The sequence below is a fragment of the Sylvia atricapilla genome, chromosome 6, assembly GCF_009819655.1.
Source record: "Sylvia atricapilla isolate bSylAtr1 chromosome 6, bSylAtr1.pri, whole genome shotgun sequence".
Taxonomy (NCBI): Eukaryota; Metazoa; Chordata; class Aves; order Passeriformes; family Sylviidae; genus Sylvia; species Sylvia atricapilla.
Genome location: NC_089145.1, coordinates 44,720,175 through 44,745,662, shown reverse-complemented (window position 1 = coordinate 44,745,662; position 25,488 = coordinate 44,720,175). Strand labels below are relative to the sequence as shown.

At 43.3% G+C, this 25,488-nt stretch overlaps 2 protein-coding genes and 1 non-coding gene across 4 annotated transcripts; 2 read left to right on the top strand and 1 right to left on the bottom strand.

The window, feature by feature from the left end:
• Nucleotides 1-4,125: 4,125 nt before the first annotated feature.
• On the top strand, nucleotides 4,126-4,199 carry TRNAI-AAU (transfer RNA isoleucine (anticodon AAU)). The gene has a single exon. It is a non-coding gene; the product is annotated as a tRNA-Ile (tRNA).
• Nucleotides 4,200-5,351: 1,152 nt separating this feature from the next.
• ZNF839 (zinc finger protein 839) lies at nucleotides 5,352-16,811 on the top strand. Its single transcript, XM_066321765.1, has 8 exons — nucleotides 5,352-5,897; nucleotides 6,775-7,683; nucleotides 9,440-9,691; nucleotides 10,429-10,521; nucleotides 10,862-11,014; nucleotides 12,108-12,248; nucleotides 12,908-13,046; nucleotides 14,657-16,811. Exons 1-8 carry the CDS (start codon nucleotides 5,352-5,354, stop codon nucleotides 15,640-15,642), a joined length of 3,219 nt encoding a protein of 1,072 aa, XP_066177862.1. The 3' UTR covers nucleotides 15,643-16,811.
• CINP (cyclin dependent kinase 2 interacting protein) lies at nucleotides 7,152-24,856 on the bottom strand. Of its 2 annotated transcripts, XR_010743855.1 has the most exons (6): nucleotides 24,841-24,856; nucleotides 23,474-23,642; nucleotides 22,109-22,235; nucleotides 20,476-20,605; nucleotides 18,760-19,031; nucleotides 7,152-7,176 (listed from the first exon to the last, which is right to left on the bottom strand). XR_010743855.1 is itself a non-coding variant. In XM_066321766.1 (5 exons), exons 1-5 carry the CDS (start codon nucleotides 24,845-24,847, stop codon nucleotides 18,829-18,831), a joined length of 636 nt encoding a protein of 211 aa, XP_066177863.1. In that variant the 5' UTR covers nucleotides 24,848-24,856; the 3' UTR covers nucleotides 18,707-18,828. The 2 variants fall into 2 exon arrangements, 1 of the variants encoding a protein (XP_066177863.1); XM_066321766.1 differs by lacking the exon at nucleotides 7,152-7,176 and having other exon boundaries at nucleotides 18,707-19,031.
• Nucleotides 24,857-25,488: the final 632 nt, after the last annotated feature.

The following is a 25,488-nucleotide window of genomic DNA, read 5'->3' as shown; positions in this document are numbered from 1 at the left end:
GCTGATCCTCAGCCTGAGACTGAGGAAACGATGTCTTGTCAGGAAAAATCAGCATGTTCTCTATCCCCACCTTAAGTTTTAGTTTCCTATCTAAATTGCTAAATATAAGATGGAGATTGTAAATGCAGACTACTTAAATACTTCTCTCACAGAATTCAGTGTAAATGGATATTTTTGGCAGCAACTAATACCCTCGAACCAGCCAGAAAGACAATGGTTGTGTTACAGGTTCTTATAATGTCAGAGCCAGCCCTGGGGCCAAATATCCCCAAGACAGACACAAAAAAGTTACCTATTTGTTGATTTACTCTTTTATTCTAACAAATAGCCACCCTGGTGTTGTTTTTTTTTGGTTTTTTTTTTTTTTTTGTTTTGTTTTTTTTTTTCCTCCTTAAAATACAAGTAGTTGATTCTCTGGCATTAAAAAAAATCAAAATCATGATCTGAAAATGAGATCTTAATATCTACAGCATATCAGCCATAGTGTTAATGAACCCAAGTACTCAGGCAGAGAAATGCAGGGAAAGAATTATTGTACAAATTTATGAAAGATATCTTCCAGCATTTAAAGAAGTCAGATATATATGTTAGTAACATAATAGTATATGTTTATACTATTTGGTTATGTTTATATATTTTCCTCTATGGATGTGTTTTACACTTACAAGAGAAGCCCAGATGACAGTGGAGAGCTCAAAACAACTTGTTTAAATTTTAAATTGCACCATTCTAATACTGTACAAAGACTTAATCCTTCACACATTTTAAAACATTCTTACAGCACTGAAGATGTTTTCCATGTAAGCCTGTAAAGGGTGTTTTTGTAATTCTTTCCCAACAGAGTGTTCTGTAGATAAAATAAATACCCCACACAAAACCAACAGCTGAGGCTTTAACCTGGCACTCATGAGATCCATCCAGTGACAAGAATGAAGCAAAGGCCTGAATAATTTCAGCTGACTGAATAAACGGCAGAACCAGGAATAAAAATTGCATTATTTGAAAAAGTCTCTTTGAAGAATGAAGACAACATGTGAACTCTGAACAAAACAGATCACTAAAATAAGAGGGATTTTCTCCTAGGAACAAAATTATAATGATCACATGACAAGTTAGTTATTGTTTAGTCAGCAGCTGAAAGAAAACCAGGCATTGTAAGAATAACAGCAAAGAAGTTAATATAAAATAAGAAGAAATAAAATTTAGACTTCAAGGGTACTAAGAACTTTTAATTTTGAATTCACAAGCCAACATTTCTGGAGATTCTTAAAAATCCACTTTAGCACCATGCTGACCATGGTGTGATCACATCCTGGGAGTGACCAGACAATAAAAAGAACCCACCAAAACAAAAGTCTTCAAACACACATGGAACAAAAAAAGCCAGGTCTGAGCCTGGCAACTTTAAGCTGTGAAAATTCCTACAGCTACAAAACAAAACTTACTTCCAGTTAAATTTCCTGAATTTGTCGTGGTCAGAGACGAAGACTGAAAGGAAGGTTAAAAAATTTATGAGCACTGTAAAACTGAAAACTTCGAGGATAAATTAAAGGAAGTGTTCTAATTACATCTGCATAGAATATTGAAGAATAAAAGAGACCTGAGCAGTGGGTAGAGTTCTTTCATACATCTGTAACAACAGATGTTATTTAACCTCTCCCTTCCCTCCCCTCTCCTCTGTTTCAGCACACACAGACGTCCACGCTTAGAATCCTTAGTGGAAAGGGAAATAAAGGTTGGGAAGAACAAGTTGTAGCAATATGAACTCATCCAACACCCCAAAAAAGTGGCCATGAATCATTCAACAGGATAAGAGTTTCATGTGGGAGGGTAGAAAACCCAGGAAAAAAAAGGAACAATCTAAATATCAACTATGGGCAAATGATGGAACTCAAAGACAACACCTCATCACTGTAACTAGAGAGTGTGGAAAATTAAAAATAATTTAGAATTAAAGAATCCAATACAAAAGACAGCACTATGGTAGTCAAAAGAGGGTATTATAAAAATCTAAAGCAGACACTTTGTTACAAAGATGCCGAGATACTGAGGAAGAAAAAGCTACGATGTTTAAGTATGACATTGATACGCACGGAAAGACAGAAATCACCAAAGAAATGAAGGAAGCAGCAAGAAGTTGAGCTTCAATGCCATGGTACGTAATTATTGCACTCAGAGACACGCCAGATGTGCAGGGTGTGACACGGGATGATGTGAAGGATGCTAAACACGGCATGACGAACCAGCAAAACTTAGCAGTTCCTCGGAGAGACCAGCAGCCAGGGTGATGCCCCGCAGGAGCCGAGGGAAAGACCTATTCGCACCCCGTTGCGGAGAAGCGGTACGCAGAGACCAGCGCTGGTAGGCGACACCCGGGAGCTGCCCACGGGCTGCAGGGACGGCGTTTCCAGGGGCTACAGAAGCACCTACGGCCCCCTCGGTGACCGTCAGCCTCCCTGGAGGCTCCGGGCCCGCACCACCCCTCAGAAAGGGCCCGAGACCTTCCCCCGTACCCCCTTACTGTGCCTCCCGCGCCGTCCCGCAGGTGCCGGGGTTGACGGATGAGCGGCCGGGCCCGGCCCGGCCCCGCTCCCGGCGCTCCCCTCAGGCCGCCATGTTGTGTCCCAGTCGCCCCGGCAACCGCGCATGCGCCGGCCCCGCACCGCGGCCCGCTGCACACGGCACGGCCGCAGGGCGCATGCGCAGTGGGCGCGGGGTGCCGGCGCCGCGCCCCTGCCCGCCGGGTGCACGCCCAGGTGCGGGAGCATCGTGGGTGTCCCACCCTCGGATAGTATTTTAAAGAAAAGGAAAGGCAATCCCAAAGTGAGCGGGTTGTCTGAACGAGAGCCGCCAGGACCGAAATTAGGAGAATGGAGCATTAACTGGGGGAAATGCAATTTCGGCAGTGCGGGATGGCAACCCGCTGGCCGCCTACCCAAAAAGGGACCCTAGACACAACTGGAAAAAAGAACTGCGCCTGCGGACTTATTAGCGTGAGAAACGAGCAAATAGTGCTACTAGCAAATAGTGGTTTGAATATTGATTGAGAAGTTACGTAGTTGGTAACTAAGGAATGCCGATGCCTTTGTTTGTTAAAAGGTCGCGTAAGTGTAAAGTGATCACCGAGCTAGACTTTTGTGGGTTACCACCCAGCTCCCTGCTTTGCGCCAGCTAGAATAAAACCCAAAACCACCTCGCCTCGTTGTGTCAGTTGGGCTGCGCGCCCGGTGACGAGCCCACGTTCGGGACGACACCACGGTCCCGACTCCCCGGGGATGGCGGCGCTGAGCCGCCCGTGGATGAGGCGTTAAGGAGTGGAGCCCTCGGTACAAGAGATGTGCTCCATAAATCCGGCGGCAGGCCCTGTCTGCTGACAAGTCTCCCGTGGCCGAGCAGCGCCCCGGCGGGCTCAGATTCATCCCCGGTGATGGTCTGATCCCTGGCGGATCCTGCGCGCCACTGCGGGATGGGGAGAGCAGCCGTACCGCCAGCCCGGCACAGAGAAGAGCCCGGGAAGAGACCAGGGGCTGTGTTCTCCTCACCGAGCTGACTCCAAAAACCTGCATTTCGGAGAGCTGTGTCATCCCCTCCCTGTCTCCGCTCCCTGGTGTTTGCCTCTTGCTAAAACGACATCCTGTACTTTAATGTAAGCTTCAAAGGTGAGCAGAAAAGTTGTCTTTTCTATGCGGCTTATGCAGTAAAAATCAAAACGCTAGGAAAAGGAGAATTGTTTGTCCGTGCAAACCAAGATTCCAGTACTGCGTTAAAGAGAAGAGTCGATGCTTTTAAAGAATGTTCAAATATTTTAATTAAAAGAAACTGAAATCATATCCTAGTAAACTCGAAGAATCATTAACCTATTGACTTAGAGACGAAGTTGTCCCCGATCCCACGTTATGGTTGTTTCCTACCAGGCGCTGCATCTCCCTATAGGCAGGGAAGAGTTTTCCGATTTGCTTGTTGGTTTTGCTGAGGAGTTAAGCATGTGTTTCCATATGTGCAGACCCGGCTCCCGGGGACGAGGAGGTCTCTCGTCCAGCCTGTTGCCTTAGCTACTCTGGCCAAAAGGTGGAACACTGGAGCCGTTGTGTCTTTATTTTTCCCAGAGGCTAACCAGTAGTAGCTGGCCGGTTAGCTCAGTTGGTTAGAGCGTGGTGCTAATAACGCCAAGGTCGCGGGTTCGATCCCCGTACGGGCCACGCAGATTCCCGTTTTTTGTACGTTTTCTTTTCATCTCTCCAGTTTGTCCCAACAATTCCCACCCACCTCACGCGGCTCTCCTGAGACGCGGTGCGACCTCTGCTCAAGGGCACGGCAGCGGGCCGGGGTGTATGTCTGTCTGTCTGTCTGTCTGTGTGTGAGGGGCTCGAGCACCCAGGGCGGCTGCAGCACGAACCGAACCTTTATTGCGTTCCCGCGGCTGATGGAGCCCAGCGGGCCCCGGCAGAGTGCGGATTTCGGTTTGTGCGCGGGCGGCCGCAGCGTGCTGGGGTGACCCCTTCGGGCTCTTTTCTGCCGTGGGGGTTGCCCTTCATCCGAAACCCCGGCCGGTGAGAGCCAGTGGCGGAGCACTCATTCACAGAACGGGTCACGTCGGAGGAGACCATAACTCGTCTAACGTCCTCGCTAAAGCAAACTTGTCCTAGAGCACACGGCACAGGGCTGCGTCAAGACCGTTCTGGGATATCTCCAGCTGAGGGAGACTCCACAATCTCTCTGAGCAACCTGTTCCAGTGCTCCGTAACCTGCACAGCCAAGTTCTTCCGCATGTTCAAGTGGAACTTTCTGTGCATTAGTTTCTGCCAGTTGTCTCGTATCTTAGAGGTTGGCACCTCCGAGAAGAGAGTGGATCCATTCTCTTAGCACAAGCTCCTTTAGATATTTATACACAGAGCTGTATAAATATCTAAAGCCTCCGAGTTGTCTCTTCTCGAGGTTGGGAAGGCGCGACTCCCTCATCCTTTCCTCGTAAGACAGACGGTCCAGTCCCGCAACTATCCCCCATTGCCCTCCACTGTACCGCTCCAGGAGCTCAATTTTCCTCTTGTACGTTCCTTGAGACTCGGTACAGACTCAGCTTGAACAGCGGAGAGACCCGACTCGCGGTAACCCCGCCCGCGGGTCCCACCTCCGGGCGCACCCGGGGCCAGGAGCTCCGGGCGCACCTCGGCGGGGTTTTTGCCGCACGAGCCGCCGTCGGTGCCGGGCGGCCCCGCCCCGGGGGGGGCGCGGCGGGCGCTGCCGGGGGCGCCATTGGCCCGGCTGCCGGTGCCCCGCGCATCGCCGCGCCGCCGACAGCGCCGGGGACAGCCGCCGATGCGGCGCCCGCCCGCCCGCGCGCGCCTGCCAAGATGGCGGCTCCCGGGGCGGGGGGCGCCGGGGCGCTGCCGTCCCCCGCGCCCGCTGAGGACGAACCCCCCGGGACCCGCGGGGCTCCCCCCGGCGCGGCGGCGGCGGCGGGGCCAGAGGAGGGCGGCGGCGGCGGCGCGGAGCTGCTGGCGGTGACGGAGGAGCTGGCGCGGAGCTTGGCCGCCCTGGAAGCCGGCGCGGGGGCGGCGGGCGGCACCGTGCCGTACCTGCGGGCGGACGGGAGCGCGGCGGACGGCGCGGGGCCGAGCGCCGGCCAGCGGCGGCGGCGGCTGCTGGAGAGCCCGGGGCCGCCCTCGCCGCCCCGTCCCGCCGCCGCGCCGCTGGCCCCCGCGGAGCTCCGGCGGGTCATCGAGCAAGTGAGCAGGGCCCAGGAGCAGCTGAAGCCGGCGGCCGCCGCGCCCCCGCCGCAGCCCTGCCCCGCGGGCGGCATCATGCGGAACGCCGCCCGGCAGCTGCAGAGCGTGGCCCAGCAGGTCGCCCTGCAGCAGGGCAGGGCCGCGGCGGCCGCCCGCCTCCTCCCGCAGAAGGTAACCCCGAGGGCTCGGGTGGAGGGAGGTTGCGGCGCTCCGTTGGTGATGAAAGCCGTGGCTCCGGCGGGTTTAATACTTTTTAGGTTTTATTTTCCGTTCTCTTCAGTCACACCTGCTCTCGAGTGTAGACTCTAGTCCCACAGCTCAAAGGCACAGCTTTCAATGGGGTTTAGGAAAATCTGTGCTTGAACGCAGCTAATAGCTGCTTGTGGTCAGTATTTTGGTCTGACAACACGTGCAGCCAAGAACAGCTTAGAAGAGTAGTGGTTAAGTGGTGATACAGAGGAAGTCACTGCATGCTTCTTGCAGGTTCCTGGGCTTTCAACCCACGATTGGGGTGCAGGTTGTGAAGTATTTGATTTGAACTGAGGCAGAAATTTGGATGAGGCAGAGAAACTGTAAGGGAGATGAACAGTAACATCTGATTCTGTGAATCATCACCACAAAGTTTTTCTGAAGTGAACACATACTAGGGTATGTCCTGGACTGGGCATTCCGCCTGTGTCATGTTACACACTGTAGTTTTCCCGTGTGTAGGGTTTGCTGAAGGTTATGAATGTGCCTTGGTGATGCCACTGACTCTGCTATTCCAGCCAAGCCTGCTAGCAGAAAACAAAGATGTGACATGGCCTCAGAGCAAACTTTACATGCTTTAGTTGAACAGCAGTCACAGCAGAAAATGTGCAGGAAAACCCATGCCTTGAAGGAAGGGAATCTGTGCTTTGATGCATTAAAATGGAAAGCTAATAATGTGCAGTGGTTTCTTCACGCTTTGCTTTAAGGGCATATGTGTATTATCTTGATAAATATTGCATTTATTTATTTATTAATGCTGTATTTGTGTAATTGCAACTCTTCCTTTTTTCCACAAAAGCAGCTGGAAGCCATTTGTGTCCAAGTTCAGCCAGGACAGATGAAGGAAACTGAAGGGCCAATGACATCATTGGCACCAACCCAGTCCAAAACTATAACGCTGAGTCAGCCAGTTGGTAGGAATTCTAGCATACCAGGACTTGGCATTATTAATCCCCAGATAATTAGGATACAGCCTGTTTCAGGAACTGAGCAGCAGCAGCAGCTATTCCTGCATAGTTCTTCTGAGTCTCTGGTTCAGTTGCTTATGCAGAGGCCTTTACCATCTCATGGCTCAGTGTCTGTGGACAAGATTCCCCCATCTAAGATGGTGAATGGACAGAGGGCTGCTCGTGCCATAGCGTCGGCTTCAAGGTCTTCACATCCTACCGTGGCTGCAGGCAGTTCAGCGAGTACAGCATGCCTTGAAAAAAAGCAAAAGGATGACAAGTTAAAGAAATCCTTGAAGGTGAAAACTCGTTCTGGACGGATTTCACGCCCCCCAAAATACAAAGCTAAAGATTATAAATTCATTAAAATGGAGGATCTGGCTGATGGTCATCAGTCTGATTCTGATGACTACTCTGAGCTGAGTATAGAAGATGACGAAGAAGGAAAGGTGAAGGGAAAGGATGCATTATTCAGTTCTTCAAATTATAATCTGAAACCCAAAACATTTAAATGTCAGACTTGTGAAAAATCTTACATAGGAAAAGGAGGATTAGCAAGACATTATAAACTTAACCCAGACCATGGACAGCTGGAGTCTTCACCTCAGAAAATACCTCTAAATAAGCCTAATGGAAGTATATTTGTGGAAGAGGAAATGATGAGTCCAACACATGTGGATTCATTTGCTGTCACTTTAAATCATGAAAAAGCACTAGCTACCAGTCTGGAAGAAACTGTTGATTCAAAGGCTGGAGAACAGGTAAAGTGTTACTTAGAAATATTGTCAGTTCTGTGGAAAGTAGAATGGCAGTTCTGTAGCTGCACAGTCTTGTACTGCTCAGAAAATACCCACTGATGGACTACATTAGGCAAATTTCCCATTGAAGTCCTTTAAAAAGCAAATTGTCTCTTGCAGTGCTGCAGCAGTAATACTCGTGCACAAGACACATACAACTAAATGTTCTTTGAGTGTTAATTTCTTACTGGGTTTCTGACATACAGTTTTCACCTTGTCTGTATAAATTATATTCTCTGCATTTGGATAAGTTACAGCCCTTGGCATGACAGCAGCCCATCATCTGCTCTCTCATTTTCTGTTGCTGAAATAATGTCATCACAGAAAGGTCTCTTATTTGGAACACAGCAGTGAACTGCAACTTTTCATAGAGCAGATTTTCAAAGTGAGGCTTTGAAACCCTATTCACCAAACACTGGTGAAATTTGAGTCTCTGAGGTGGAAGCTGGCTCAGCTGCGTTTTTTTTTTCCTGTGATGTTCTAAGCTGGTCACTTCAAAGAAAAGTTTCTCTTCTAATATTGAAATGACTCTTACCATTTTGCAGCAAGAGCTGATGCAGCTGCTGGCTAGGAATAAGTACTCATTTAGATGCAACGGTGTCACATTTATTACTTGTCTTTGTAGTTGTGAAGTTGTTCTCAGGAAAGTGAAAATTTACAGCTTAAGGTGCCAGTGCAGCAAACAAACCTTCCCTCAACCTCTACACTCAGTTATCATCTCTGGAAAAAGAGAATTGCAGAAAACTGAAGTCTGCTCTCTGAAGTATTATAGTAGTTTGATACAGACAGGAAGCCAATCAAGATCCCCATGCTCAACCCCTAGTTGTATGTCAAATTTAGAACTAATTTAGTAATTTAATCCCTGGATAGAACTGACATAAATTTGCCATTTATAGAGCTTTCCTAATCAGTAGAATAGTAGGGAGTTACTGAATGTTGGGATGCAAATGTACAGATTATGCAAAGAAGCCTGATATACCTCAGTACTATTATATATTCATTTCTTGAAAGATGCTGGAACATTCTTAGAAATTTTAGCTAGGAAGGGAAGCTTCTTAAGTAAGAAATCACTGCTTTGAACAGTTAAAAGGCTTTACACTGAAATTATTGTAACTTAAACATATAAAAGGTGCTTGGACTTTCTGTGTAATCTTATAACAAAAGCTGCTTCCTAGCTGTGTTCCTAGGGAAGGCAGGATTTTGAAATGTGGTAACTGGGCAGTACACTTTGATATTTAATTACTGGGCTTGTCACTGTTCATGGTGTCAGAGGTTTTGTCTTTCTTATAAAGTCTTCATGCTTTGACATGGTTACAGTGAAACCCAAATTATTCTTTGAGTGTATTTTACTGCTAATTAAGTTTTATTTCTACAACCTCTTTATCTAAAGAAGACATATTTTACTTCAGAAATATTAAATGTATTTAACCCACTTAAAACACCTCTTTCATTATGTTTATTTAATCTTCTTATTTTGTATGACATCTTGTGGCTCAAAAATGCCAACTTTGCAAATAATGGCACATATGTGATACAGAAGTAGCAGTCTTACTAATGTGTTGGATTTATTCCACAACTTTCTTTGCATGTTATGCTTGTATCCAGCTTTGCATTTTTTTGATACGCTATTTATTGTTTGCATAGATTACAACTTAATTCTAAAATTGTCTTCCGCAAAACTGTTTAAAATGGGGAATAAATACTTCTCCTTTTAATTAAGGCTTCAGAGTGTGAGCAAAGCAGACACTTGCTGGAAGAGCAGCCAAATGAAACCAGTTCAGGACACCGGGGACCTGGGACGCCAAAAGGACCTGGAAGACCCAGACGACCGAAGAGACGTGGTCGACCCAGGATGGGTGGAAGATCCAGGTGTTCTGGAAGGCTTAGCAGACCTGGTCAGTCCCCTTCAAAGTCACTTAGTAGTGTGTCAGCAGAACACAATGTATTCAGAAGAAAAGCTAGGTTAAAAGAGGTATGGTTCTCTTCTGCAATTACTTCACAAGTGTTTTTCCCCTGCCCTTTTTCCCCCCACCACCACCCTTTTTTATTTAATCACTTATTTTCAATGAATCATTTTCAAAAAAGATTTCCTTTTTTTTATATATCCTCATGTATATAAATGATGAAAGCCTTAGATGGCTTCTAAGAAGAAAACATTTTTTAAGCAAAAAATACTCCCAACAGAACACTAGAAAAAGGGAAAATGGGAACTCAGTTTGGAAAAGGACTTTTGACATGTAGATACATTCTTGCTGCCCTTTTTCTGGAAAAGGAAAGTTACTAGCTATTATTACGTATCTCCTCCAATACAGTAAAAGAAAGAATAATGAAAAACCCCCCAAAACCCAAAACAAACCCACAAAGAAGGTCTTGGGGGAGGATAGAATGGGGATTAGAATCCAGGGTAACACAACTTGTTCTTTGTTTTCTCTGTGTTGTAGATCCTTAATGGCTACTAAAGCTACTGAGGTTGATGTTCTTTCTATGAATTGGCAACATTTGTGGGACTGAGTTTTGTCTGTACAGGAGCAGTAACTCTTCTGAGGTTTTGTAATTACCCATTTTGGAGTTAGTTTGCATCTATTCTTAAAGCTGCCTAAACATACAGCATATCTTTCAAAAAAAAGTAGTGATATTTTATGTTCTGAAAATGGGGTGCATAATGTGTGGGATGCTTTTTCCTAATAATCTCATTCTGGCTTTTGACAGCTAATACAACAATGTGATAATGAAGACTTAATGGAGCTGGCTCTCCCACGTCTTACAAAGCTTGTTACGGTGTATGAATTTCTGTTGATGAAGGTGAGTTTTTATGTAAAAATATGAAATTATTTTAGGGATAGGTCCATTAGTATACATAAAAATATTCCTTTAGAGACATGATTGAATTTTCTAAATTAGTATCATACAGCAGGTAGATGTTCCACACATCACTTCAGTCTTACAAAGGCAACACTCTGGTAGATCTCAGCTCAAATCCTTGCCTGGTTCAGTGGCATTTTGAATATTCCATAGTCTTTTGACTTGAATGTTCCTGTTTTAAAATGTTGAACAGAACAAAATTGACAGATGTTAATTTCATCTTTTTTTTAAGTATAGGGAGGGAGAAACAAGTCCTTTTTCATTCCCCTCTTATTCCTAGGTGGAAAAAGGATATCCAGCCAAAGCTTACTTTCCAGATGTCTACAGGGAATTTGAAGATTTGCATAACATGGTAAAGAAAATGGCTTATGATCACCTCAGTAACTCTGATTCTGTGAATTGCCAACAGCCTGTTGAAGTAAAAGATGCTAAGGTAATAAAGTACTCTGAAACTGTGATTGGTTTGTTTGTTTGCTTTATTTTAAATGCTTTGCATTTTTAATTTTCTCTGATGAGCTTTCTCATGCAGGTAAACTTACCTGAAAACATGATTTTTAATTAGCAAAATTAGACGTTATTGTGAAAAGTCCAACAACTTACCAAGAAGAAAAAGAAGTCCATAATAAAACTACAATTCTGGTTTATGTCAGTGGATACACTAGAAAGATAAAAACCAATTCTACCAGTGTGGATACCTGCCTTGCATATCTAGGGTAGTATGAAGCTGCATGTTACTGCAAGGTTTATTTAGCATTAACCAGCTATAAAGGTACATCCTGATGTTTGATCAGGAAGGGGGTGTATCTATATTTAAAATGATTGACCTTGATTTAAAGAGATAAATAATTTTGTTGCAAAATGAATGCATCTATACAGTTCACAGTCACAATAACAAACATGAAAGGTAGTGACTACATTAATAAAATTGCAAACTAATATTTCAGTGACTGCAGATTCATTGTTTGTGGAGCTGTATCTGGAAAGACAGATGGAACCTCTTTCTTGGCTTTTCTTCTGTGTTCATATGCATTCTTAGTATAGAACGATGCTCTTTAAAAAAGAAAAATAAGACCAAACCAAACCCCAAAACAACCTAGCTTTGAGAAGCTGGATAGCAGAATGTCCACCAAGGAGGAGGTACAGGAATGGATCGTGTGGAGGGGGGAAAAGCTTTAACTACACAGAGATACTCTAAACGGGAAGACTTCAGTGTTTTTTATATGATGGAGAGCCTCAATAATCTTTATTAAACACTGCTCTGAGTAACTGTCCCTGGATTCTATATATAACCATAATTCTTTCAAGTTTGCCTGTTAGCAGTCACCTTCAGATGAAGGTCATGTGTCAGTGTGAAGGCTAGTAGAAAACGTGGGAGTCTAAATACTTGCATTGAGCTGAGGTGATTGTCAGGCTAGACATGATGTAGTTTTAGTTCAATTTTAAGAAAACTAATATGTATTTCAGCATTTATGTATTCAGATCTGAGAAGCTAACTTCTACTTTTTTCCTTATATCTGTTTTTGAAGGTTGCTGAATCTCTAGGAATCACAGAAATACTCAGTGGAGAACAGAAGATGCAAGATGCAGGCTCTTATTCACAATGTGTAATTAAAATGGTAAATGAGCAAGTGCCTGTGGACATACTGGGACAAAAACGGTTAGCTGAGGTATGGAATACCTTTGTGAAGATTAACAGTGAAACTAAGAGAAATTAGAACTTTTAAAACATGCGTAATTATTCCTTAAAAAACATGCTGGTATTACCTAAGTCATGTAAAAGTAAGGCTTTTGTGGTCTTCAGAAATACTGAAAGTACTCTCTGCTGTGGTATCATAGCAGGGCATAGGAACTAGCACCAAGTATTTGCTTTAGGATGACACTTAGTAGCATTCAGGACAGAGTATCAGACTTACAGGTCTTTAATCCAGGCACAAAAGAACATCGTTGAGGTGCTGGGTACTGGGGGCTCCACAGATTCCTGTGTTAGAGGAAATGGCCTAACATACAGCAGGTTCAGACATTGGAGAAGTGGTTGCTCTGCTAATTGGTGGTGGATAGAGGTGCATGAAAACAGTTTCCTTCTTTCTGATAAGTCACTTGATAAGCTTCAGTCTATTGGTAGCTGTAGCAGAGAGCTGTGTTTTGTACCCTTGGAGTTTTGGCGAAGTGTGAGGTCTGTGTTTAAATCCTTACCTCTTAGGAAGACCTCTAGTGTAAATCCTGTTTTCAAGGATCATCAGTTCATTGCCATGATGTTCCCACAGTTATCTTTTCCAATACTGTCAACTGTTACAGGGCAGCAGTTAATCATCTCTTTTATTGACAGAGCTCAGGGGAAGAACTGTTGCCACCAGCCAAAAGGACCAAGTTAGAAGATGTAACAGAGAATGTGAACAATGCTTATGCCAGTCAAAATGAAGTGAAAGAAGAGAGTGGGAATTTGTGTACGCTGTTGGAAAAGGATGGTACTCTCTTCAAATTTTTCAGTTCTGTTCTGTTCATGAAGGAGCTGAACAAATCTTTGTTCTTCAGGCCACTGTGTTTTTTATCTTACAGTTTCATTCCTTAACTTGCTTCCCAGCTCCTTCAAAAGCAGCTGTTCAACTGGAAAGGCCTCATGAGAAGGGAAAAGTTACAGATGATGCAGACAGCAGTAGTTCAATCCTGGATGCATGATAATCAGTTATTGATACTACTTATGAGCATAATACTGTCCTCTGTGCTTCCTGTCTGTCCTGTCCCTCTGAGTGCATGACCATTGTGTCAGCTGTGAGAGAGCAGAGGAAGAGGAAGCAGAGTGCATGTCCTTCCTCATGGCCTGAGCCAGCTACAATAGCAGAATTCCCAGAGCTTTGTGGAACCTGGGGGAAAGGGAGAGCTGGTGTAGGCTGTCCTGCATCCATCATTGGAATACGTCTTGTATTGGAAGTGAGGAACCACTTTGCACCACAGTCTTCAAGTGGTTGCCTTTCTTTTTATTCCTTCTTCACATTTCATCCTGCTGTCCTTCAGATTAGAAGGGTAACAGTGAAAGGAAAGTAAATATCTAGTAAGATATGTCTATCAGTACCATCCACTTTGTAAACACCTTGTTTTGCTGTTGCTCTAAGCAGCTTTGCTTCTGCCCTTTGCATGTCTTTCAGTCAATGGTTATTTTTGTTTCCCTCCCTTAGATTTTGTTTCTTTTAAAGGCTCTCTGCTTGATCATGCTTACTTCTTGCTGCACTATGATTTTCTGCTGGGCTGTGGGTTTTTAAAATTATGTTTTGTTTGCACCTGCTAGTAGGGTGTTTGCTAGTCTACAGTACAAAATGTTAAAAATAGTCCTCTCTGCAGTGTTACATCTCCTTTTTTTGTGCAGTGGTATCTTTCATAACAAAAAATCCAAAACCAAACCAACTTACGTGCTCCTTTTGACACTTAATAATAAAGACTGACAGCTCACACTACTGCAGCTTCAACTACTTTTCAGGGTTTGGGACCCTGGTCAGGTCCAGGTCAAGTTACTGGTAAAACATTGCATTTTTTGTGGTTTTTAGCTTTTCTGACACAGGACAAAAGTGCTGCTGTGGTTCTTAGCAGAGAGCTAATATGTAGTAACCTGATAGTATGAATCCAGGATGAGCTTGATTAGGAATAGAAATTTAAACAGAAGTTTAAATGCTTCCATCAACTTACTAAAAGTGATAAGGATGAGCAGCTGACAAGTTTGTGCCTGGTAAAATCTTTATCTTTTAATGTTACTGGCTTCATGACGGAAGAAAATCGAGTTTGCCTTTCAGCCCAGGTTGTTTTCAGGATGAACAGAAAAATGCTGTCTCTTAGTGTAAGGTCTCTTAATATATAAATACTTGATAAAATATCATTATTCAAAAATTCCTTAAATATTTTTATAGTGACTTTCTCATTGGGAAGTTCTATGAAACTCCTGTAAGGTGCTTCAGGTTTGCTAATTTGGGGGAAGCAAAGCAGGGAAGTAGTCTAGCTTTTCCTCCAAAATTATTGCTGAAAAATAATTCTTTTGGCATGCAATATTAGATTGCCCAACAAAATAATACTTCTTTCCCCTTTTCAGGTTTTAATCCATTAAATGGAGAAATCCTGCTTTCAGAAGATAGGCACATCACTTGCTGTACAACTGGAACTACATTACAGACAGCAGAGGAACACAATTCACTCGCTGATTCAGGAGTTAGAATCGATGGTGAAAATTCAGGTACCTTCTCCCAAACTGTGGAAATGAGGCTAGAGTGTCCCCAGGCTGTGAGCATACAGGGAGCAGACGTGGCAGGTGAAGCTGCTGTGCTGCACACGGAGGTCGTGCTGCCCCTGGGAGCCGGCGGCTTGGCTGGGCTGCCTCAGGCACAATTTGGGAGTGCACCGGGGGCTCCGGCAGCTGCTGAGCTCCGCAGCTCCCTGTCGGAGCAGGCAGGCGGCGGGCAGAGCACTGGCCTACCAACCAGTGAAGAAAAGGGTCACAGTCAGAAATACCATCAACTGCAAGAAGAAAACCCTGATTTTGCAATTAAAGAACGTTCTGAGCAACTCCATAATGCCGATGTGACTGATGAGATCCGGGAACTTGAAAAAGTTTTTTCAACAAGTGTTGTGCCAATAAACTACCCCCACAGTGCTCAGGTCGAGTCGCACCAGAATGCTGTCCAAGGAGCCTCCCTGTCCGCTCCTGGGAACCAGGAAAATGCTTTCAAAAACCAGAGTGAATATTCTTGTGGGACAGAGGAAGCACAGGAGCTGGCAAACACAGTTACTGTAGATGAAACCGTAGCTTTTGAGATTTCTGATGAGAGCCATGATTTTTTGTCTCAGGGACACGAACACATTTTTATTCAGACTTCAGATGGGCTTATCTTGTCTCATCAAGACACTGCTGTTTTCTCTCAGGCAGAAGGCATCGTTATTGTGACTGATTCCAATGGTACTACAATGCACATCCGCACACCCGAAGGGATACCTTTGGAAACAGTGGAAGCACTACTGGCAATGGAAGCAGGTGGCCAAAGTGAAGATATTTTGCTCTCGCAAAGTGAATTGGAGCCATAAATTAGAAAACCTTACAAGCTTGCTTCTGGAAAAGACTGATAATAAAATGTATATTTTTCTAATGTGAATACTGAGATAATTGAAATTTAACTTATTTGTAAACTGTTTCTATGACTGTACTTTTTTTAACTTATGTTTATATAAATCTAGCAGCATTGCAACCAAAAATTCTAGAATTAACATTGTTCTATTTGCTTTATATGTTGGGGATGGGTAGAGAGTGGAAATCTTGTCAACCCTAAAACTTGCACTGTTCCCTTTTGTTACATAGTTCCTTTTCTCTCTAGCCATCTAAAAATGCAGTAAGTTGTACTGCTGTCAGCAGTGATGTGCTGTGTACTGGCAAGCTGTATATGGGTAAAATAAAAGCTATATTAAAAATGTGCATTTTCTGTGCCACTGAGATTACAAAACACTTATTGCGCTTTTTAAAAGCTATCTTGAATATTCATTAGCCTCTAGACTAGATGCACATAAATCTGCCTGGAAAAATGGGCAGGTTTAAGTATGATCCATGCTTGTGCATTCTGGGAATAATGTGACAGCCTAGCTGATCCTTACAGAAATAAGCGTTCACTGAGTTAAGAGACAAAAATAGCCTGAAACAAGATCTGATTTGTACTGAACAGTTGGAAATGTATTTAAGTTGCTTGTCTGATGTTCAGCCACACCTTTAAAAATTGCTGTTACATAGACATGAATGGGAAGGTGCATAAGTAGTGATCTAATTTTCCTTAATGAGGTATCAATTTTTTTTTTTTTTGCTTTAGTCTGTCATGGTCTATTTTTGTTAGACTGGTATTATACTCCTTTTCCTTTCAGATGATGCATCCTTTATCAGTTCTAACCTTCAACCTTTCCAGTAACTCCACACTACCTTGTGCTGTTTAATCATAATACAAAGGGACTGTTGCTCTAGGCAGGGAGGAAACTTGGCAAATTACTTGAATTTTTGTCATACTTCCAATATGATCCTTGGATCAGATTATATTTTTGTGGAGACCTCTTACCAGCATCTTGTCCAAGGCACTGTCTTTTCTTTCAAGAAGTTTAGCAGGTGAAAAAGAATGGCATTAAATTAGCAGATATTACTGAAAAGTGGAAACATATCCTTAGAAAGTGTGTGTAACCTCATTGCTGAATAGATGCAACTACTGGAGACAACTGGACAAATCTGCCAAGGACAGGAGAGTTCTTAAATTGAGTATGAACGCTGATTTTTTTTCAAGGTATTGTTACTGAAGAAAAACACTAAAATTGAATCTAAACAGAAGACAATTTACAGATTAAATAAACTGCTTTACTATGTCCCTTTAAACATAGTTGGGTTAGGCTTTTTTGTTTGGTGGGGTTTTTTTCTTGGTTGCATAAGTAGAAGATGAATTTGATTACCCAAAATGTTGCCTTTTATGAGTAGCTGTGAAATACACTGCACATTAATGAGTTACTGTTTGTTTGGGGTTTCTTTTCCCTCTTTTTTACGGAGGTGGTAATTGACAGAGGATACAGACCTATCTTGTAAGTGAAGGTAGCATACAAAGCAAGGTTCTGCTGGTCTTTCAAAGTCTTTGATTGCAGTGAGCAATTCTTTATGATACTCTTTTGTACTGACTGTCTAATAATTATATTTGAGGGCTACAAATATAACAATCAACTGCTTAGAGAAAACATCTATGCAGTGATTTTGCAGTAATTTTCCAATGCCCAACAACAGTCAATAAGCAAGAGGGTCTGTGAATATGAAGACCCCTTCCTGAAAAGCTTTTTTCCTCTTAAGAAATGAGAACAAACCACAATTTCCACCTGTGCAGAAAATGAAAACTTGCTTCAATTTTGCCTTCCCTATCAATTTTCACATGCTGGGAAATACAATACACCTACTCTCATCCTAAAAGAACAATTCTATATGTGAACCAGTCTTTTCTCCTTGGAAAATATTTCCAAAGTATGGAGATGTTTCCATAGTGACACAGGTCTGGCCCAGCTCAGATGAATTAAGGTGGCTGTTAAGCTAAGTGGAACACTGAAAAAATAACTAAACCCAACAAAGCTGTTCCTAACTTTATTCTCCTTGAGCTACTGCAGAATTTCATTTTAGGTGCTGGAGCTGTGGGCTAAGAATAGAACTCTTAGCAGCTGCCAGAAACCACCTCATTGTTCAATAGAGTAACATTCCAAGAAAACTTTGCAATTCATGTCTGTCTGTCCTGTTACTGCAGGAAACAGATGTATTTCCCTTAGTAAGCTTACGAGGTTTCAGTTTGAGGCTAATGAGGTAAGTGACCCTGCTTTTGTTATCAGTACAGGGGCAGGGACACACCTTCAAACCAAAACAACTTGACATCAGTAACAATGACCCAAGGAAACACTCACTGAGCCCTATGACAGGGAGCAAACAAGATGGGATACAGCCTCGAAAAAAGTAGGTTTTGTTTTATTCAACAGATGCTTTCATGAAACATCTCTTAAAAAAAAAAAAAAAAAAAAAAAAAGTTAAAATTAATTTAAAGGGACAAAACCTTATTATGTAATGACTGTAGAATGCTGAGTTGTACTAAACCTTCCCCGGGTGCTGGCTCAGGCTTGGGTCACTCTTTTGAGGGTGATGTACCCAACAACACCAGAATCACAACCAAACCAGAATTTACACGATTCTCTACAACAGCATTTCAAAATCACATACCAAACTATGTGGATCTTTTTGGATTCTTCGTTTTGTGCTTTCCTTTCCTCCACTTATAAAGCAAGTACAAAACCATTTGCCCTGTTAATTCATGGAAAAAAAAAAAAAAAAAAAGCCCATGAAAGATCAAGAAGTGCTGAATTTCTATGGCAAAAGGGACCATGTAGGTGTTTTAGGCTGTCCAGACTTGGGAGGAAGTAACATATTTTGCTGTAGCTTCTATATGCATTGAATCCCCAGACCACCAAGCAGTGTTTACCTCTTTCTGACTATAGAGGACTTAGCCTCCTACCTGTAGCCTCTGTGTTGCCCTTAAAATAGATTAAAACAACCAAAACTAGATTGTTCCACACAGAAAAAGGAGTATCAGCTGAGACGAAGTAAGGAATATGAATAGAGAAAAATATTTTTAATAAGTTTTACAAAAAACTTACTTGGTAAGCCTTGCAATATGCCCATTCATATAAGCATCACTAGAAGCCAGCCATGTAACCTTTAGAATTCTAGCACTGCCTGTGTCCTGTTTCCAGCAGCATGGCTTCGAGCAGCAGCATGCTGCTGTTCTCAATGTAAGGCTGGTACAACCATGACGATAAATACACCATCATCAGATCCTGGTCAGCAGAATGAGCAATGTCTCCTAGAATTGTTTGCTTGAGTTGTAGCTCCTTCTTGTACATTTCAGACAGCTTCAGAGAAACCTCATCTGAAATGGATTGAAAAGCCAAGCACATTGACCTGAATATTTCAGCAATTCTCTAAAAGCAAATTGTAATATGTGGACCACAAAAAACCCCTACCTTACATAAGCTATCCCCCAAATTTAGCCATCTTTTTTTTAGAGCATTAATGATATTTTTACATTAGAATATAAAATACTAAACAATTTCCTCAGCTTTGGGATGTATTTTACACACAGATGATTCTGACATGAGTGCACACTTAATTACAGAATAAGCAATGATACTGGTTCTCAGGACCCACTGTAAAATTATCAGTTACAGCTGTTCCTCAAATAACTGAAATTTGATTTTAAAATTTGGTAATTCTATCCTGCAACACAATCACATTTTAGAGTGATTCTTGATTTTAGCTAATCTTAAGGATGGCCTCACATGCTGTGATGCACTTCAGCAATGCATGATCACCAATGAGTAATACCAAGAGTGAAATACAACAGTAAAAAACCCCAACAGACCAAAACCAAAGCGTTTATTGTAAAAACTGTTACTAATTATGTTAGTAAAACTGGTAGGGGGGGTTAAAATGCATCTGTAATTTTTCATTGTTTGAATTGCTAAAAAATGACCACACAAAGTATTTTTTAAGAGAGGCTGATTCTTGTGCTTCTAACTTAGCCTAAACTATCACTGCCTGCAGAAAGATTTAGTCTTTCATGGAGTAGACAGTATCACTAAATGATTCAGTCACAATGGGTGTTTTGACAGCAGTTGTCTTTGTCATTCTTATTCTTTTAAGCTGACAGAAACGAATGCATAAGATTCCTGCTAAACTGTGGTAGTGAAGTAAGAAGCAGAGCTTCACAGAGGTATCATTTTCACTTCACAAAGAAGGCAGCTGGTTTGCATGCAATCAGGCTTCTCTTGAATTCAGACAGTTTTAAAACTGGGGTAATAGCAGTTGGGAGGCAGTACCTTTTGCCATCAAGTGAACACTAAAAGAATTATTATTAACAGTAGAGTGTAACATTTCTTGTTTTGATTGACACTGAGATCAGAGGTATTTTTCTTTGGCTGCTTGAGAATTAACTGAGGTATAGCTTGCTCTTTGCATTCAAGGATTTAATTTCAGTGTCAAGTAACAAGTCAAGTAGTTAAGCCTGCAGCTTAACACCAGCAAGTTGCAAATACATCTCTGCTGCAGAGGCTGTGGCTGTTGCAGCTTGGACACTGCAAGCTGCTGACAAATTAGTTCTATGCTGTAATTGTTGCATGTCAGACAATGCTTGGCAGTCATCAGCAGTAACCCTAAACCAAGTGGTGCATTCATGTGTTTATTGATTAGATTAGTCAATTGTAAAGGAGACAGCACTCTCCCTCAGACAAGACATCCACATAAAAGGGCTTATTTTTCAGTCATAAATTAGATGACACAATGTAATTAGCTAAGATAATCAATATTACACTTACAGAAGTATGGTGTAGGCCATGTATGAAAGAAGGGTGCTGTGCAATTCCCAGCTCCATGGTGGAATGTTTCCAAGTCACAGATAGCTTTAGTAGTCGAAGTAAGCTTTTCCATTTTCAGTTGTATTTTTGTCTGAAAAAGATGAACATGGAACATTAATTAATATCTCAGGAACATTAGGCTACTATAATCTTAAGCATTTTTAAAAAAAAAACGCTATTTATGAAGGCTATTTAATATTAACATTTCTAACTCACATTTTTTAACTCCGGATAGGAATCAAAAACTGGACTATAATGACTTAATATGAGATACCCTGAAATTTTGTACACTGCAGATATGACTCTGTTTTGAACATTCTTCTGTTTTCTACATGAAGAAATATACTAAAGCCTTCTCCTTTTTTCACCTCCCTAGTTTTTCCTATAGCAATTTAGCAGTGGGGAAAAACATCACACTGGTATAGCACAAGCCCTATCAAGATATTTTCTTACATTACCATATTGAAATTACTTTAATTTCAAAAGATCAGCAGCAGGTGAGAAAAGCACCTTAAGCTACTACTGGCAATATACCTAGGCTGATCTAACAGCTTCCTTCAAAAAATAGGTCATTCTATCCACTTCCTTCATGTGCCTCTGACTTTGTGCATTTGGGTATGAATATTAACACCAAAATGAAGCTTGCAGGCAATATCTTTATATCAAGTAGCTAAAACATAGATACATCTATAAACCTGTAAGCTCATATAAACTCCTAAGGAATGAAAAATAAATTAGGTCATAGCTCTGTTTAGTATCCAATCTAACTCCTGTTACTCAGGAAGAGTAAAAACATTTATCAATGCATTTGTAGTCTGAATACAAAAGTACATGAAGAAAAAAATTAAAATTCCCACACTTTTTTCCTACAGAACAAAATCTGAGGGAAATCTAGTCAGTTTCCTGCTTTTTCTAAATACTGGAGGACTGTATCCTGTCTAAATTAAAACCAGATCTACCGTCCTTTTAATGGGCCCCCATTTTGGCAAAAGGCTGCAAAAGTTATTTTTAATAAGAATTTTAAATTACAGTATCTGGCAGAAAAAATTGTTTGCTTCCTGTCAAACTGACAGGTGACATTAATTCCTAGCAAGGTATCCAGAAAAAAAGGTGAGTTGCATAATAATTAATTTACTCCACTCTCCAGATAAGGAGATCTGCACAGCAAATACAGGTAGGCAGGCTAAAAATATGACTGCATTATGTCTGATCAAAGTCAGCTGCACGGATATGATGGCAGGTAAAGCACTGCTTTATGCTTTGCTCTTTCTTTTGTTCTAAACAGAAGGAATATCCAAGATGAGAAACAGGTGCAGCTTTGGAATACATTCTTTGTGTGATTTGTTTCCAGATCACTTTATAAAGGGGGGCGTAGAACTATAAGCTGACAGAAGATGTAAAATCAGCTTTCAAATTTACCAATGAATCAAATACAGGATGCAGTCTGGATTTACAGTCAGTTAGGTTTGAAGCCAAAGAACTGTGAATGAAAATCCCAATTTTCTGTCTACAATAAATATTTCAGGATATTTCCTTGTTCCTTGAGCACACTTGGAATTGATTCATATTTACTAATATGAAAAATGCGTATTACCATATGCTTTAAGGTCTCAAGTAATTCTGCACAGCATTTGTCCAGCTCTTCGTTGTATTTTCGGGTTGGCTTTTCAGGTTCTGTGCCATTGTTATCACATGCTATCTCTAGTTTGTCATCTTGAAATCTAAAATAGAAATATGAGGGAGCGTAAACAACTACATATAGGTCCACCTGAGCAGCGCGGATTTAAAGTCCTTGTGGTCTGATCCCACAAAATCTCTCTCACAGGTTGTTCATAAGAATTCCTACATAAAAATAGCACAAAGCATAGCTGGCCATGTGAGTAAATGGGGCTAGTACCATAATCTTCAGAGAAAAACAGAACTACTCTACCTTAGAACATGTGCTTGAAAAAACATTTACAGTTGTTAAGGTAACACTTTTCCCCTCTTTACCTTGCCCCTGTGTTTGAGGTTGTTCTCTCATCATCGACAAGGTACACCCAGGCTTCAGCTGCTCCACAATACAATCTGGTGCCTCACCACAAAAATCACCTTTGTGCAAATTTAATCCAAGTCATTTATTTGTGACCCCAGAGCAGCCAATGTACAGACACCAGTCCTGTCTGGCAGATTTTCCCACACCAGCTGTAAACTTAGACAGGAGAGAGCTGCTGAAGAGCAAAAGCAACATCTGGCACCATTACAGCAAAATATTCCTCAGCTTGTACCTGTCAGAACCCTGTCAGACGAACCCTCTTCAGCTGTCAGGACTCTGGAGAAGCTGCTCAAAGCCCTCTTAGTTAAGATTTTTCATTACAGCATGAAAATAAGAGCTCTACCAAAGTGGGGTGGTTTTATTTTTCAGTTTTGCTGTGGGTGGTGGGTTTTTTTGGGGTTTTTTTTTTGTTGTTTGTTTTTTTTTTCTTTTTTTTTATGGTGGTTGCAGTGTGGTATTTCTGTTGGTTCTTTGTTGGTTTTGCTTTAAATCATCACCATTAAAACTTTTTGTCTGTACTAGTCACTGATTCTTTCTTAGAATCTTCTGAACTTTTGACTTGAGTTTTTACGCCTCACTGTAAAATATGCAAGAGAATATGGGAACTCACATGGGCTGAGATTTATAGAATTAGGTTTCAACTTGGTACATTATATAAGTATTTAAAATATGTTACATTTGACTATGTAAAAGAAACATTTCCTATTTCTTACAATATCATTACTATAGGAGACATTATTTGAATGTAAATAGTTTATGTAACCAAAAAATGCAACTGCTGAGTTTGATCTAAGAGCTAGCCTATCCACTGTGACATGTTCTTTTCCCATCTCCCAAAAGAACTTTCTAGTGAAGAAAGCAGATTAATCTCTCAATAAAAGCAATCTTTATGCTATCTTTATTCATGTGTATTAGCATACTTACTGCTCACTGATCCTCATGTTGACTATTTTGTTTGCTGTAGTAAACCCATTATCATTCAGTTTCTCCCATTTCATCATTAAATTATGCCAGTCTGCTGCATTATCTTTAATTTTTCTTGCACTGACAGATAAAACAGGCCTTCTTGGAGTACTATCAGGAGGACTTTTTGCTGTATGAGAAAATAAAGATATTGAAGCCATTTAAAGCATACAGAAACAAAGCAGTGTCCAGCAGCTGTTTGTGTGAAGGATTTCCTGGCTTTACTGGCAAATATTGATTAAAGTAAAATGGAATTCACATTATCTGTCTCTGGTCATGAAATCTAATTCCTCATCTATTGCTATATGCAAGAAAACCATGTTATTAAAACGCAAGCACATTCTGAGATGTGAAGTTGCAGCACGGACAGCAGTGGCTTTGTAGTGCTGGCAGATCTAGCAGTCTTCTGATATCAGATGACAGTCAGATGCTAATGCAGTGTGTGACAGAGAAATCATGGCAGCAATTACTGTGCATGCTTGCAGTGCTCATGCCATGAATGTCAGAATTAATTCACAGCAACACGTGAGCTACAAGAGTTTGGAGAAAGGCTGGGTCCTGCTGAAGGTGGTGGGTGCTTTACTGCTGAGCACAAAGCCCTCGTTTCGTGGTGTCTCCTTGGAGGGCAGACAGCTCTAAGAACCCACTGCACTCCTCTCATCACACAAAGCAGCCCCACCTTTGCACCTAGGGCCCTGCCCTGGCAGCCAAAGCAGGGCTCAAAGCCAAGCCAAATCTTTGCTGGCTTCAACTTATATCCACAGAGATGCCTGGAAAGAGTTCATCACATCAAAAGATGTAAAGTCCACACAAAATCACAGAATGGGTCAGGTTGGGAGGGGCCGCAGTGGTTCAGCTGGTCCAACCTTCCTGCTGAAGCAGAGCACATGATACAGGACTGCGCCCACACGGCTCTCGGATATCTCCAGTGAAGGAGGCTCCACAACCTCTCTGGCTCGTCTGTTTCAGGGCTCGGTCACTGCACAGTAACGAAGTTCTTATTCATGTTCAAGCAGAACTCCTGTGCATCAGTTTCTGCCCGTTGCCTCTTGTCCGGCTGGTTGGCACCACCGAGAAGAGCCTTGCTCAATTCTCTTGACACCCACCTTTAGATTTTTATACAGAGATGTGGTAAAACAGTGAGGGCCCCTCCATCCCCCGCTCCACCCGGGGCATGAGCTTGGCGCTGGACACTGCGCACCGGGATGTGACAGCAGCAGCCCGCTGGGCTGGCAGAGCACTAATCCACATTAAACCTCGTTAGTTTACTGAGGTAAGCGCCGGGACCCCACCTCCGGCCGCCCGCCGCCGCTCCCGCCCTCACTCACCCGCCATGGCGGCCCCGCCGCCGCTCCCGCCCTCACTCACCCGCCATGGCGGCCCCGCCGCCGCTCCCGCCCTCACTCACCCGCCATGGCGGCCCCGCCGCCGCTCCCGCCCTCACTCACCCGCCATGGCGGCCCCGCCGCCGCTCCCGCCCTCACTCACCCGCCATGGCGGCCCCGCCGCCGCTCCCGCCCTCACTCACCCGCCATGGCGGCCCCGCCGCCGCTCCCGCCCTCACTCACCCGCCATGGCGGCCCCGCCGCCGCTCCCGCCCTCACTCACCCGCCATGGCGGCCCCGCCGCCGCTCCCGCCCTCACTCACCCGCCATGGCGGCCCCGCCGCCGCTCCCGCCCTCACTCACCCGCCATGGCGGCCCCGCCGCCGCTCCCGCCCTCACTCACCCGCCATGGCGGCCCCGCCGCCGCTCCCGCCCTCACTCACCCGCCATGGCGGCCCCGCCGCCGCTCCCGCCCTCACTCACCCGCCATGGCGGCCCCGCCGCCGCTCCCGCCCTCACTCACCCGCCATGGCGGCCCCGCCGCCGCTCCCGCCCTCACTCACCCGCCATGGCGGCCCCGCCGCCGCTCCCGCCCTCACTCACCCGCCATGGCGGCCCCGCCGCCGCTCCCGCCCTCACTCACCCGCCATG